We start from the raw sequence: 15,075 nt of genomic DNA on the forward strand, positions 1-15,075 counted from the left end.
AAAAGTTACCCGCTCATCTTAGCGTGTCTGAGGTAGTATTTTTCCAAAGCTACCCTCTAAGAGGTTGGTTCCTTCCCACAACGCTTTCAAAGTTTCTTCTAAAATAGAGGCTCTTCAGGCACCCCGTCTAATAATTCACGAGCGGCATGATCATACGTGTAATCACACGTGTGGGTGGTAAGTGTTAACATCCCTGCTTTCCAGAAGGAACCGAGGCAACTAAGTCTTGCCTCAGTTTACTCAGAAAGTGAGGTGGCCTGCTGGTCGAGCCACGGCTAAGGATAATGTGGCAATGGTGTATACACACGGATGTGTTAACACACAGCGGTCGTTCACTTCCAAATGCCTGTTAGAGACGAGCCAACGACACGCGTGAGCAGCCTTTAGATTTGCCACGGGAGCACACACGTGGGCATCGCCACAGCAGATGGACGGCATCTTCCTTGACATCTGCAGGCCCCCCCACCCCCCGCCCCCCCCACTGAATCCCAGGATCCCCTGGCTTGAGGCTAACCAGGCTTTTCGTCTCTGAAAGTATCTAAAGAGAAGGGCTCTGTGCAAAGAGGCTCTGAACTTCTGACAAAGGACCTGCTTGAGGGGCAGGGAGAAGGGGACCGCGGAGACGGAGTGTGGGCGTGGACGTGAGACCCGGGACCGGGGCCCGTGGCTCGTACTCACATCCACTGCACGTTGTTTTTCGACTTCTTCTTAATGAGGTGGATGCCTTCCAGCACGTTGGTGATGTCATAGATCCTTCTCTTCTGCACCTTCAGTACCTCTGCTGCCTTGTTCAAATCCAAGACCCCGTCAGGGGACTGGCTCAGTAGCTGAATGAACTTCTTGGTGAGCAGACCAAGGGAGGTGTCATACCGTGTTTTTTCTGAGGGAGATTTTGGAGCTTAAAGAAAAACAAAAGCCGAGCGGGTGGGGGTGGGGGGACAGGGAAGGGGGAGAGGTAAAGAAATGAAGGGTTTCTTTGCAGGTAGGCAGGCCCTCTTTCCCGCTGCAGCCCAAGTATTAGTGTTGAAGCAAAGCTGTTGCTGTCGTGTTTTGGTAAGTTACAGAAAGCTATGAAATTGCTTTATTAGAAAAGGAAGGGGGCGCCCGGGTGGCTCAGTCGGTTGAGCATCCGACTGGGGCTCAGGTCATGATCTCGTGGTTCACAAGTTTGAGCCCCGCATCGGGCTCCAGGCTGACAGCTCAGAGCCTGGAGCCTGCTTCGGATTCTGTGTCTCCCTCTCTCTCTGCCCTTCTCTGTTTTACACTCTGACTCTGTCTCTCTCTCTCAAAAATAAATAAACATAAAAAAAAAAAAAGAAAAAGAAAAAGAAAGGGAAGGGACAGGACAAGTTCCTGTTTGATTATAAAGCGTTTTACTGTGAATTTCTCAGGAGTTTCTACTTTGGCTTCCCCTCCTCTCTGGGTCTAGTGAAGAATCCCACACATAGTAGGTGTTCAACAATATCTGTTGAATTAATGAAAAGCGCGATAGCCTCAGGGGAGCAGCACATGGGGAGCCTAACCTGATGGGGCCAGGCTGCAGAGTCTCCCTAGCGTTTCATGACGGGCTCAGACAGACTCAATTTAACTGGCTTTGCAGTCTCCTCTGTGTGTGTGTGTGTGTGTGTGTGTGTGTGTGTGTGTGTGTGTGTGTGACATGATGGGGTCAGACAGACTCAATTTAACTGGCTTTGCAGACTCCTCTGTGTGTGTGTGTGTGTGTGTGTGTGTGTGTGAGACTTATTCACCACTTTTTCAAATAATGCTTCAAGTGGATGAAGAATACTGAAACTGCCTTTCAGTGGAATCGCCCCATCCCTCTTGAATGCAATGTCCTTATTCAAAATCGTGTTTACTCTCTCACAGGTGCACAGGTCAAGGCTTTCGCTGAGCATTACACACCGTTTGTGGACTGCCTCATTCATAAACTCCATGAGAGGAGCGAACAAAGTCTAATTTAGCATCTATGTTAAATGCCAAAGACATAAAGGACTGTTTAGCTGTTTTCAACCTACTTTTTTCTCTCTCCCAGAAAAAGCAATCGATGGAAAGGAAAACTAGCTGCAGTGTATTAGTGTCGGTCAATTCTTACACTGCCTTCCGCTGAGTTAGAGAGATTCAGGCTGGCGCAGACATCCCCGACCCTGGCGCGGTTTGTCTACCCCGAGTTAAGCCTGCTCTCCGAAGTCATGTCTGTTAAGGAAAGTTAAAACTAAATTTGATTATAGAATGGTGTAGAATTTAAATTTGTATAGAATACAAAGAACTTGTATTCCGAGTGGAAAAGTGAAACCACACACATTCAAAGAGCCACCCCCCCCCCCCCCCCCCCCCCGCCGCCCCGAATCAGTATTCAGGTCCCGAAGTGACTCGAAACCCTTTGCGGGGCATCTGCAGACACTGTATTTAATTTCCTGGATAGGAACAGAGAGATGAAAAAGGACACAACATGCCAGCATTATTCACACCTTGGCATCCTCTCAGCCACAAGCTTTGAAAGGTGGGAAGCCCACACCAAGGAGAATATGAGATGAGAGTGTCCTTACTTTTTGGACTATCTGGACTTCGAAGTGCAGCTCTTCCTTTGCCCTTAGGGGTTTTTAAGCCATCGGAGAGGTACTGATGACCGCTTTCTCCCAGCTCCAGCCTTCGCTTGGCCTGCAATGTGAAAGCACAAGCGTTGGTCACTGGGCACGTGGGCAATCACAAGGAGCGGGGCTGTCTGTGACCTGTCCCTGCCAAGGGCTGCGGGCACCTGCCAGCTCTCAGGCCTCTGCTCTGCTGCACGCGGGGCCCTGGCCCGCCCCACAGCCAGGTTCTGGCTCCGGGGGCCGGGCTGTCACGTCAACTCTCTTCACCTGCAACGGATTACCCATCAGATGCAGGACATAGCCAGTGGTCCTGTAGGATTAGGATCAGGAGCCACCTTGTTCGTTCGTTCGTTCGTTCGCTCATTCATCCATTCATTCATCCAACATACGTGCCAGGCGTGGGGCGAGACACTAAGACGACAGCAGGCATCGCGGAACATAAACTCACTTTTTCCTGCAAAACTTTGCTGCCGACCTCATCTCTAATCTGGGCAGGACCCCCTTCCTTGTGCTCCCGCAAACACTCTGTTTATTTGTATCCTCCACTTATTACATATAAGGGTTATTTTACTTCTCTGTGTCTCATTTCCTTTAAGGCAGGGACCGTTTCCCACTTATCTTTGTATACCTAGTGCTTGGCACAGAGCCTGGGTTTCTGTAGGTGTTCAATCACTCTCTCTCTCTCTCTCTCTCTCTATTTATATTCAACGCGAGAGTGATTGAACAGTAACACAACTAGTCACAGACTACAAATGGTCATTCACCAGAATAACAAATACTGCAAATGTCCCTGGTATTACTGTCTCCAATTCTGTCATCACACCTGACGCGTGGAGGTCTTCAAGTTTTTTATTTGATCTAATTTCACTACAAAAATATCCACCTAGTGTCTACAGACTGGGCACTGGGCTTAGGGCACACAGGTGAAAGCAAGATAGGTTAAGAGTCCCTGCCTCCCTAGCGCGTAGAGTCTGAGAGGAGACAGATCACTGAAGTAAGTAATTATTGTGTGCCAACGTCTGGGTGTGACAGGTGTTCAGACAGGAAGGGTACCGACTGGACACCCCACAGGGCCATGTGTCTCTAGGCTCATTTCTGGGGCAGATCCTCCTAATGAGGAGATGCACAAGTTCACAGAACTCCTCAGGACATAGAAACAGAAGTAAGAGCTTCGCCGGCTTCTCTGTAGGAAGTGATCAGTTCATCTCGTTCTGGTCACTACAGTGGCCACAGCCGTGTGTGGCTCATCTGAATCAACATGTGCTCTAGGTGTCAAATGCACACCGGATTCTGAAAACGTGTCACCCCCCAAAAGGGCAAAATCCATCACCAACTGTTTTTATATAGATTACACGCTAAAATGATATTTTGGCTTTCTAAAATATTATTAAATCAGACAGTATTAAAATGATTATTTCACCTGTTTCGTTTCATATATATTTTTACTATGTGGCTTGCATTTGTGGCACATATTAGCTTTCCTTTTTTAAATTAAATGTTTGTTTTTAACTAATTAAATAATAAAATAAAGATAATTTTAAAATGCTATTTTTTAAAATTTAATGTTTATTTATTTTTGAGAGAGAGACAGAGCGCAAGTAGGGGAGGGGCAGAGAGAGAGGGAGACACAGAATCCAAAGCAGTTTCTAGGCTCCAAGCTGTCAGCTCAGAGCCTGACGCGGGGCTCGAACCCACGAGCCTTGGGATCATGACCTGAGCGGAAGTCGGACGCTTAACCGACTGAGCCACCTGGGCGCCCCACGTGTTATCTTTCTGTTGGGCAATGCTGGGCTGAAGTTCACTCTCAAGGCCTAGGAACGACGTTCAGCAAATTTCTTAACTTCATCTTCCCCTCCCAAATATTCTGTCAAATCCTTGTGTGAGCCTGTTGTTTTGGTTGGCCTGGCAAACACTCTCTTCATTAGGTAAAAGCCTCTGATTGTCTTTGGGGAGCACCCCCCTCCCTGTGCCAGCACAGGCACATCTGTGCACACAGGTGACCTGGGCCTGCCTGATCTTTGTGTTCCATCCTCCCCTCCCCCACAGTGACTGGGCCGGATGGCACATGACCAAACCTGGGTGAACAAAGGCCAACCCAGGAATTTTTCTGGAACCACTGGCAAGAAGGGGTTGTGCCTTCCCAGTAAGGTTGACAGTAGCCAGAAACTACCCGACAACAGAGGCTCTAGAGGGGAAGGTGGAGTGAAGACACGGAGAGAATGGGGTCTAAGGCCATCATTCAAAACTCTGAATCAAGTCATATGCTGGGGCCAACAGCTGGTCTTTCCCCAGACTTCTCAGTGGCATTAGCCAATCAAAGCCAATCAAAGTGAAGAGCGGCAGGGTGAGTGGGTCACTTCTTGCGGCCTGCAGGACGTTACCACTGATAGAGGCAAGCTTCATTTGAGGCTCACCTAGAAGTAGAGAGGGGAACAGCTTTGCTATGGAGGCTTTTTCTCTCCACAGAAAGCCATCCAAGAGGTACACCGCTGTATTCTTTCCATGTTAAGGTCCCCAGCAGCGAGTCAAATGGGAGACCCAGAACTCTTGGGCTCCTAAGTCTGTAAACTCTTCCTGAACACTCGCAATAAAGAATTGCTCACTGGCCAGGGGCCTGGGGGCATATTAGTTTTCCCTCCCCCATCCAGGCTACTGTTCCAAATTGCTTTGAGGCGAAGACCCATGGAAAGCAGTAAGCTTGTAGGCTGGGGAAATTCCCAGAGATCTGTTGCTAAGAAACGGAGATCTAACTTCAAGGACCAGGACTAGGCTGGTTGTGTGACTTTGGAAGAGTTGAACCAATCTGAATACTTGATGGAAAATCTACTAAATCTTAAGGGCACTTCTACTGCCAGAGAATCCTTAAGTCCTAGAATCCTCACGATCTATGAGATCTCAGCTTCTAAGGGGATAGATCACCAAGCCTATACATCTACGCCAAAAAGAAATGAGCTGCGGAAGAAGGGCAGCCCCAGCAAATCCTCCTGGAGGGTAGAAATTGGGGGCGGTCATATCGGCTACACGAGCTATTCCTGCGGAGTAGGCGTGACAGGCTTTGAGAGGTGATCACTGCGTCATTTTCCTTTTCCAGATGGACGTTTCTGCCAGGCTATCCTGTTAGCATTCCTCCGCACTGTAGTGGAAGGGGCTGAACTGGATCTGAGATGAACACACAGTAGTCCTTAGGACTTATAGGTCGCAGACCTGAGGACGGGCACACTAACTGGAATCTCTCTGGGGAAAGAGCTGGCTGAACATTTGATACATCATGGAGCAGCATTACCTTAACAAATTTAGGTGCACGTGCTTGGTAAAAACAAACACACAAACAAACAAACAACTACATGGGAGGTTTTAAACAGTACGGGCGGTCTCTGCTCACACCAGGACAGATGGAAATCTCTCTCCCATCAGCTCAATTTTTGTTTCTTATGAGTGTGCCCATCTCCCTGAACTGTTGAGTTCTTCTGTTTATAAAGAGATCTTCATATCACATGGCCCCTATCAGTAAAGCAACTCATCTATCTGGTGCTCAGTGGAAGGCCCAGCCATCTGGTCCCAAGTAGGAATAAAGGCTGGATGGGCGAGAGGTTACGTAGATCGCCCACGTGGCATCTTTCTGAGGTATTACCAAGTGTGGCTTTTATTATAAATGAAATAGGTGCTAATTTTAGAACGTCAACTCAAACTAAGATGTTGTAATGTTAAATTTCTGAAAAAAAAATAAAAAAAAAATTATATATATATTAGTAATAACTGTCAGGCAGCCAAGCAGTGGGCTGGGGCGGGGGGGGGGGGGGACATCCATAGTTTCTGCCCATCTGGCATCTGTGGACCCTATTTTTGCCTTCGGGGAAGAAACTTCTCCATAATTCTTAGTTCAGGTGGTTTCTTTGTCTCTAAGCCTGATCAGCAAAAACCCTGACACTGCTCAACATCTTAGGCTGGCCCTTCCCATCGAGGGTTCAAAGGTGAGTGTTGTAACCTGGGCCCACCAATCAGCGTATTCCAGTATCCCTTGGCTAATGGGCCTATGATCAAAGCAGGAGAATCGGCCAGTGTGGGACTTTTGTTAGAAACGACGGGGAAAGTACTGGGTTCTTTTCACTGGGAGTTATTAGTAGGAAGTCAGCCTGGGGCTACCTGGGAACTGAGCCAACATGGAAGTAAAGAGCTGGAGAGACTGAGTCCCAATGCCTTCAAGTGAGGTGCTAAAAATAGCCATGACCAAAGGCAGGTCTACCCAAGACTTCCATTTTGTATGAACTAACCGATTCCCTTTTTTCGTAGAAGAAAACTGACTTCGGTGACCATTATTTGCAGCCTGGAGTCCCGATAGATCGAGCATGCTAGCATTAGCTAGAACTCAAGGGATATTTGAGTGCTCATAATGTATCATGCACCATGGTAATTACTTTTCACTTGATTATGTTATCTCCTTTTCACAACGTCCCTACAAGGTAGTTGTTATTATTATTTCTCATTCTACGGGAGAAAACGGAGGTTTAGAATGCTCAAATAACTTTCCCAAGATCCCGCAGTCAGTAAATATGCCTACTCCAAACCCATGCTTATAACCACTTTAAGGATTGTGAAAAACTGCCACATGAAAATATTTGAAAAGTTATATTAAACTGATGCCATTTTACTTTATGATAAATTTAGAGCTTTATTTATTTATTTATTTGAGAGAGAGAGAGAGACAGCACGCAACATCATGAGTGGGGTCTGGACAGATCTATCTATCTATCTATCTATCTATCAATCAAGAGAGAGAGAGAGAACCCCAAGTCAAGAGTTGGACAGTTGGGGTGCCTGAGTGGCTCAGTTGGTTGGGTGACCGACTTCAGCTCAGGTCATGATCTCACTGTTTGTGGGTTCGAGCCCTGCGTCAGGCTCTGTGCTGACAGCTCAGAGCCTGGAGCCTACTTCGGGTTCTGTGTCTCCCTCTCTCTCTCTGCCCCTCCCCTGCTCACACTTTGTCTCTCAAAAATAAATAGTTAAAAAAAATTAAAAAAAAAACAAAACAAGAGTTGGACAATTGATTGTGCCACCCAGGCACCCCAAGTTATTTTATTCACGACTTTAAAAAAACTTTCCTTTACACAATAAAAGGAATATGGAAATTCAAACAGCACAAATGTGTCTATGAGGAAAGCAACTCTTTCTCCCACTCCTGATCCCATCCCCTTCCTCAAAGGCAAGACTACTAAGTTCCTTTGATCTCCTTTTAGACAATCTATGTGAATATATGTATACAGAGACCATTGCACTTTACAAAAAACTGTACACCAATGATGCATTTATTAACACAGGATGACCTTATTTTTCATAGCTACATAATGCCGGATTCATTAATATGCCACAACTTGTTTACTTAACCAAATACCTGCTAATGGATAGTCAGCACTCTTCTACTGTAAGCATTCATGATGGCACTGTGGGGTAGGTATCACTATGCCCACCTTGCACTGAGGCAGAGAAGGTAAGGGTTTACCTTAGTGAGTCATAGATACCAGGATTTGAGCCCACGACTTCCCTGGACTGATGGAAATGGCCCTCCTGTTGCCATAGCAACTTCTGGGCTACCGCGGCCAGACTGCCATCACAACGCACGTGTATGCTCCAGGCTTCCTCCCTGGACCATGAGCTCAGCTCTCAAGTAGCCTTGCACATGGCATGCACTCAGACAAATTCACTTATTTATTTTGAATGAACCAAGGAATAAATTCCCAAAGTCTCTTGGCAAGTAAGGCACAAAGCTCTGACATCACAAACCTGTAAGGTTTGTATGTATGTATGTGGAATGTACATATATATATACACACACATATGTGTGCATGCATACGCATACATATGCTGGAGACTAATCGCTACATATTTGGGAAGATTTTCAAGAAACATATGGGGGAAAATTTAAAGTTGCAGAAGGACACATCTGAAGATTTTATAAGGGTAAAAAAACAATAAAATATAGACTTCGCTCTAAAATTTTCCATGTATCCATAGAGGAAGACCCACATCAAATGTTAATGGAGGTTATCTCTGAGAAGTAAAATTAAATATGGGGTAATGACTTCATGTTTATAGTTTGTAAGATTTATTTGACAAAGCAATGTGTCTTTTTTTTTTTTTTTTAATTTTTTAATGTTTGAGAGAGAGAGAGAGAGAGTGTGTGTGAGCAGGGGAGGGGCAGACTGAGAGGGAGACACAGAATGCAAAGCAGGCTCCAGGCTCCGAACTGTCAGCACAGAGCCCGATGTGGGGCTCGAACTCACAAACCTTGAGACCATGACTTGAGCTGAAGTTGGACGCTCAACCGAGCCACCCAGGCGCCCCGAAGGCAATGTGTCTTTATACATACTAAAGTTATACCTAGCAATTCTACTCTTTGGGGTATATTCTGAGAACATTGATGTGGTTTCTAGGATTTGTCTATTGAAAACAGCACAGCTGTTTTCTTGAATATTTATATTTTTCCACCTATGTCCAACATAAATGCCCAATCAGAAGAAAAGTTCAGTAGGTTATTGTACATTTATATAATGGAAGGTTGTGCAATTAATGATATGCATCTATATATGTAAGTTTAAAAGAAAAGTAGGTGTGAATGTAAAATGTTATTTTTGTAGGGAAATTATACGCATAGGAAGAAACGATATCTAAGGCTATACACTAAATCGTTTAAGAGTATTAATCTTTGGGTGGTAGGATTACAGTGATTTTATTTTCTTCTTTCTAAATCATTTAAAAGTGATCATGGGTTCCTTGCATAACAAGACAAAAATTTCCATTGGAGGTTAAACAAAAGAAGGCTGCTGGCTTGGTTTTTAGACTGTTGAAAATCTTCTGTACCATTCAGTAGGTATGGGTATGAGTTCAAAGCAGAAATGGGCTATACTACCAGAAGGGCATCCCCCCCTCATGGCGGGGAGGGAAGTGGTGTTCTTATCTACCATTTGGCTGAGCCACAGGAAAAGAATTAAATCAAGAAAAAGGCACGGCCTGCTGTCGTTCACAAACTGAACCCTAAAATAAACTCCCTTTACCCCCGTTAATAAGAGACCTGGGCAAAGGAAAGAACCAGATCCATGATACGTTTTGTTTCATGGCCAAAGACGAGGCAGGACGTTTCGGGCAGAGGACGAAGAGAAGTAAATATGGAGGCTAAAAAGATACGAGGGCCAGGTTAAGCTCCTTAGCGGAATGATCCAATGGAGAGAATCTCTAGTTTGAGACTAGACCACAGATGAATCTCACTTGAGTTCTGGCCATCTTTAGGTCAGTAGGTTGGGGCAGGAGGATTTCAAGAAAGGAATTCCCAGTTTCCAGCTGTGACTACATACTAACACAATCTGGCTAACCATTTTAAAATCCATTAAATATTTATTAAGTGCCTGCTGTGTACCCAGCCCTGCACAGGCAGGTGAGGCAACATGGTGGTCCCTGCTATAAGAGAGGCTCCAGGCAAATAATGGGAAATGCATGGAGAATGCCACAATGAGCCCACGGCTGGGGGCAGGAAGGCAGGAAGGGGGGCTGGATGGAGAAGATGGTGGAGGTCTGGAGAGGGTGGAAAGAGCTGGCGGTGTTTGAGCCACATCCTGGAAGGCAAGGGGCTCTGTCCTGCAGAGAAAGGTCTGGGTGTCAGGATCTCCAGAAGGCAGTCCAGGCATAAGCATAAGCACAGGGACTTGGGAGGGGCTGAACCAGAACTCTGGTTCAGAGGTGCTGGTGAGTAGGGAGGGGCTTGGGTGCAGAGGGTGAGGAAGGGGCCACATCACAGTCCCTTCTGTGTCATGTGGTTATAAACCACACTCAGCGTCCCCTTTTCCTTGAGATGAAGTTACCCAGGATGAAGAGCTCTAAGGTCCTCCCCGGCTTTCCTCAGCCAGGTCAAGTTCAGAATTGACAGGAGCAGCGTCTCTATGAGCTATTAGGTGAGAAAGCCTAATCAGAAAGCGAATTGTCTCCCAGGAACTGGGGAACTGAACAGAAATGCAGACGGAGGCGTGTGGAAACAAGAAGAGTGCATTTTATCTTGGTGAAGATTTCCCCTTAAATCCCGCATCTCAGCCACCACCAGTGGAGAGTAGTCTCTCTTCTCTCAGACATGCTCCTTCCCATGCCTCCCTGCCCCGGCTAAATTTCCCCATCACTGGGTACTTAGAACGCCCCCAAACTTGGCCATTTTTTTTATTTTTTATTTTTAAACTACAGATCTAGGGTATCTTCACTATAATTTGTGTTTGCAGACTGGTCTGGGAATCTAAGCACATACATACGAATGTTTCTAAAGGGTAGAACTTCTGGAATCGAAGCCATTTACTGATGAACTGGTGATTGCTTCCCTTTCTACAGACATTTGTTTTGTTTTTAAGAATAATTTGAGGGACGCCTGGATGGTTCAGTCAGTTAAGTGTCTGACTCTTGACCTCCAATCAGGTCATGATCTCATGGTTTCATGAGTTCGAGCCCCACACCAGGGTCTGTGCTGACAGTGTGGGGCCTGCTAGGGATTCTCTGTCTCCCTCTCTCTGCCCTTCTCCCAGTCACACTGTCACTCTCTCAAAATAAATAAACATTAAAAGAAAAAAAAAAAAGAAGAATTTGAGACAGGGCGCCTGGCTGGCTCAGTTGGCAGAGCACGTGACTTTTGATCTCAGGGTCATGAGTGCAAGCCCCAAGTTGGGCATGGAGCCTACTTAGAAAACAACAAAACAAAACAAAACAGAATACTTTAAGGCAATTTAAAAAGAAATTAATGGACATGATTTTAAAAAACCCACTAGTTCAGGCAGCTTATAATGGCTACCTCCCCAGGGGAATCAATTTTATTCTTTCTCCTGGTGGTCACCTCTGCATCTCTAAGGAATAAGCTTGCACAGCTATTTCTGGATGAAAATGGCCAGCCCCCCAGTGATGACTATCATCCAACCGAAGATTACCTCACCTTTTCATATCCGTCACATCTTTTTCTCCATTGTATTACGCATTCTATCAAATCCCCACTATTTCTCCTGCCTGAGACTCTTGGACCTCCTGCTGTCTAGACCCTAGACGGACAGTTCTGTGCGCCTGTTGCAAAGCTGTCATTCTGTGATTTTCCACTCACTGTAGAGTGTGGAAGCCTGAAGGGGACATCTGTCCCTTTGTTTGACGGCCCAGCCTCTGAACCTTCCCACCCAGGCTTAGGAAACTCCCCACTTGATCAGTCTATGTGGGAGGCATAGCTGCCCTTCTATCATGGAAGTAGAGGACTCCCTGTGCTCTTTCCCAGCTTCCCCAGAGCTTGGACCAGTCCTGCTACCTCAGCGGGAGGACAGGCACACGCAGCCACTCCGGACCCAGAACCCGGAGGGGCTCTGGCAAAGCAGCGGGCCGGCTGGCGATGGCTGCTGGAGCCCGGGAGAAATCACTAGATTTGTGATTCCACTGGATTCGTTCTGTGGATTGACATTTTGGCTGTGGCTCTGTCTGCTGGTCCTCGCTGGTTCCTGCCTGTCCTCCGAACCTGGTTCTCTGATCCTCAATATCCTTCCATAAATTCCTTCGCTGCTTAAGTCAGCTGGGGTTGCCTTCTGTTGCCTGCGACAGAGTCAGTTTCCCGAGCCCAATGCTAGTTGACTGCTTTCCTGGGACACATCCGAAGAGTAGTATGGAAGGGAACGTTTGAGTCCCTGTATATCTGAAATGTGAATTTCATCCTCCCACTCGATAGTCTGGGTAAGCAAAGAATTTCAGGCTGAACATGGGTTGCCCTCAGCACTCAGAAGCCACTGTTCCAGTGCTTTCTTTTTATATCCAGTGTTGATGGTGAGAGACCTGTGGCCATTGATCCTCATTCCCTTGGAACTACTGGGTTTCTAACCTCTCTGAGAGATGCCTGGCCTGTCTTCCATTTATTGTAAAATTTCGTAACGTGTGTTCAGGTGCGCAACTTTTCTCACTCACGGTGTGAGGGACCCCTGGGCTCCTAGAAGCTACCGGCTTGGCCTTGAGCTAGAAGAAATATGTATGTTGTAAATCATCCCCTCTCGTTTTCTCTCATTTTCTGGGAATTCCTATTCCTCTTAGAGGGATCCTCTAAAGCTCCTATTTTCTGTCATCCTTACATCAAATCTAACTGCCATTCACTACGTTTTGTTTTTTGTTTTGTTTTGTTTTGTTTTAGTTTGGCCAACTAGATTTTTCATTTCCAAGAGCATTTGTTTTGCTTTTGCTCTCTGATCAATCCATTTTTATAGCATCTTGTTCTTTATGACTAGGAGCGCCTCTCCTTCACCACTAATTACTTCTTTTGAAGTTTTCTTTTGTTTCCTGTTTATTTTCTCCATTGTCCTCTTTTCCTACTTAAAGGAAGTCCTTCATGGGAACATCCTTTTTGCCTCTGCTTTTGTGACTCCTGAGGCTCTCCAAGGCAGACCCACGCTCTCTCCGCCATAGCTTCCTGTCCTACTTTACTGACCGCTACTCCTCAATCCTTTCCCTGCTTTCCAGGAATCTGCCCAATGATCTGGTCTGCTAAAAGCCCCACTCTCATTGTGAATAATTAAAAACAACAATGACAAACTGTTTACTATTATTTTCGTAGGGTTTCAAGGGAAAGGAGAAAACTATGTTTGACGACCTGCCTTTATATATATATATATATATATATATATATGTGTGTGTGTATATATATATATATATATATACACACACACTTTTTTTTTTATGTTTATTTATTTTTGAGAGACAGAGACGGAGTTTGAGCAGGGGAGGGGCAGAGAGCGAGGGAGACACAGAATCCGAAGCAGGCTCCAGGCTCCCAGCTATCAGCACAGTGCCCGATGTGGGACTCAAGCCCACGAACCGTGAGATCATGACCTGAGCCACAGTCGGTCCTTAACCAACTGAGTCACTCAGGCGCCCCGACAATCTGCCTTTCTGAACCAGATGTGTCTGTGTATTTAATTCTCATTCATCAGCACATGATACCGACTACTCACTATATGTAAGGCATGGTGCCAGGCACTTCCATCACAAAGGCACTGGTTTCTTTTGCACAGAGGAGCAGGAGCCCTAATACCCTTCCTACCCAAGTCTCTACCCCAATAATTGAATACTGATCTTAAAAAGCAAAAAACCCTGAAAACCTTTTACAGATTAATTCTGTATCTATACCAAATTAAGAGTAAATGAATAAGAAGCCCAAGAGAAGAGCCTGGTTAATAAATGACACAGATTTAACATCATGCAAATGAAATAAGAGGAAGAAAGCAAGATTTTTAATAATAAAAAATGTTGGGATGCCCTTTTCTAAAATAACCATTGTGGTCTCTCAAATGGAGAGGGCAAAAGGTTTTGAATCCCCCACACAATGCTCAAGCTTAATTATTCCCTTTCAGGTCTACACTCTACATGGAGTACTATTCAGTTTATCTTGATGTTCCTTTTCAACTCCTCGTTTTTGGTCTTAGGATTTTACCTCACTTCAGTACCAAAGGAATACACCAGGAGTTGACGTTTTCTGCAAAAGGCCAGGTAGTAAATATTTTAGACCTCGTCGGACACGGCCCTGTTTGAGTTCTTTAACACTTCTGTGGCAGGAAAGCAGCCATCATGCGTAAATAAATGGGTTTTGCTGTATTCCAATAAAACTTATTTACAGAATAAGCCGGGGGCCAGATCTGGCCCACGGGTCACAGTGTGTGGACTCATGCAATAAACCATTATCCTCCTACAATTTATGTTTTTATTAAAGGATACTTACATTGCTCACACCAAATACTGAGATTTTATGAAATAAGCCAATCATGTTTTTGGATAATGGAATTATGTCTCTGTCCTGCTTGGTGTTATACATAAGGACTAAAAAGAGGTACTAAAAATACAAGCAAATTTGAGCTGTCCATTTGAATAGCTGAACCTCATCCCATCCATAGAAAACAATGACAATTAAACACACAAAGATACTCCTTTTTACGTCCTCAACGATTTATAGCTAAAGAGATAACTTATAGGTTTAATGAAGAGCTGTAAACAAATTCTTATTATGGGTTTGACACAACAGTTTTAGATAATATTAATTTAATTTCTTCATGACTTGTACCAAAAAAAATCTCTCGGCAAACTTTCTCCCGTTGAGTTCTTGTAGAAACATCAGAGTAACTATTCTGAATCTCAACCGGTGAGTTCACAGAGAATGACTTCAGAATGTAGTTGGTAAAATGGCTTGCAGCACAGTGCAAGCATCTTCAATCTCAGGAAAACAGCATGTGTTTAATGACTACCATGGCTCTAAAGGACAGGACACTTGGTCCTGGGTGGACATAGTTTCACAAACTGTCCCCATACAGGAGCATGATAAATGGACTCCCAAGAAGTAAGAGCACTTTTGAAAGATTTATGAACCTAAGAACTAAATGAAGAACTTCCTCTTAACGTAGTAAAGAGTTACTTTAAGTATTGCAAAGAACAGAAAGCAGACATCTGGTAGCCT

General features: G+C 45.1%; 1 protein-coding gene across 3 annotated transcripts in view; it reads right to left on the minus strand.

Moving 5' to 3' along the window:
* The window catches only part of E2F3 (E2F transcription factor 3), a 77,600-nt gene that overhangs the window by 11,136 nt on the left and 51,389 nt on the right, over positions 1-15,075 (minus strand). For 2 of the 3 annotated variants that reach the window (XM_058732868.1, XM_058732869.1), the window contains exons 2-3: positions 2,547-2,658; positions 679-880 (exon numbers count right to left, since the gene is read on the minus strand). In XM_058732868.1, coding sequence (XP_058588851.1) covers positions 679-880; positions 2,547-2,658 — 314 coding nt within the window. Of the gene's footprint in view, positions 1-678; positions 899-2,546; positions 2,659-15,075 lie in introns of all 3 variants that reach the window. The other variant, XM_058732867.1, reaches the window with a different exon arrangement.

This window comes from Neofelis nebulosa, chromosome 6 (genome assembly GCF_028018385.1).
Source record: "Neofelis nebulosa isolate mNeoNeb1 chromosome 6, mNeoNeb1.pri, whole genome shotgun sequence".
NCBI lineage: Eukaryota > Metazoa > Chordata > Mammalia > Carnivora > Felidae > Neofelis > Neofelis nebulosa.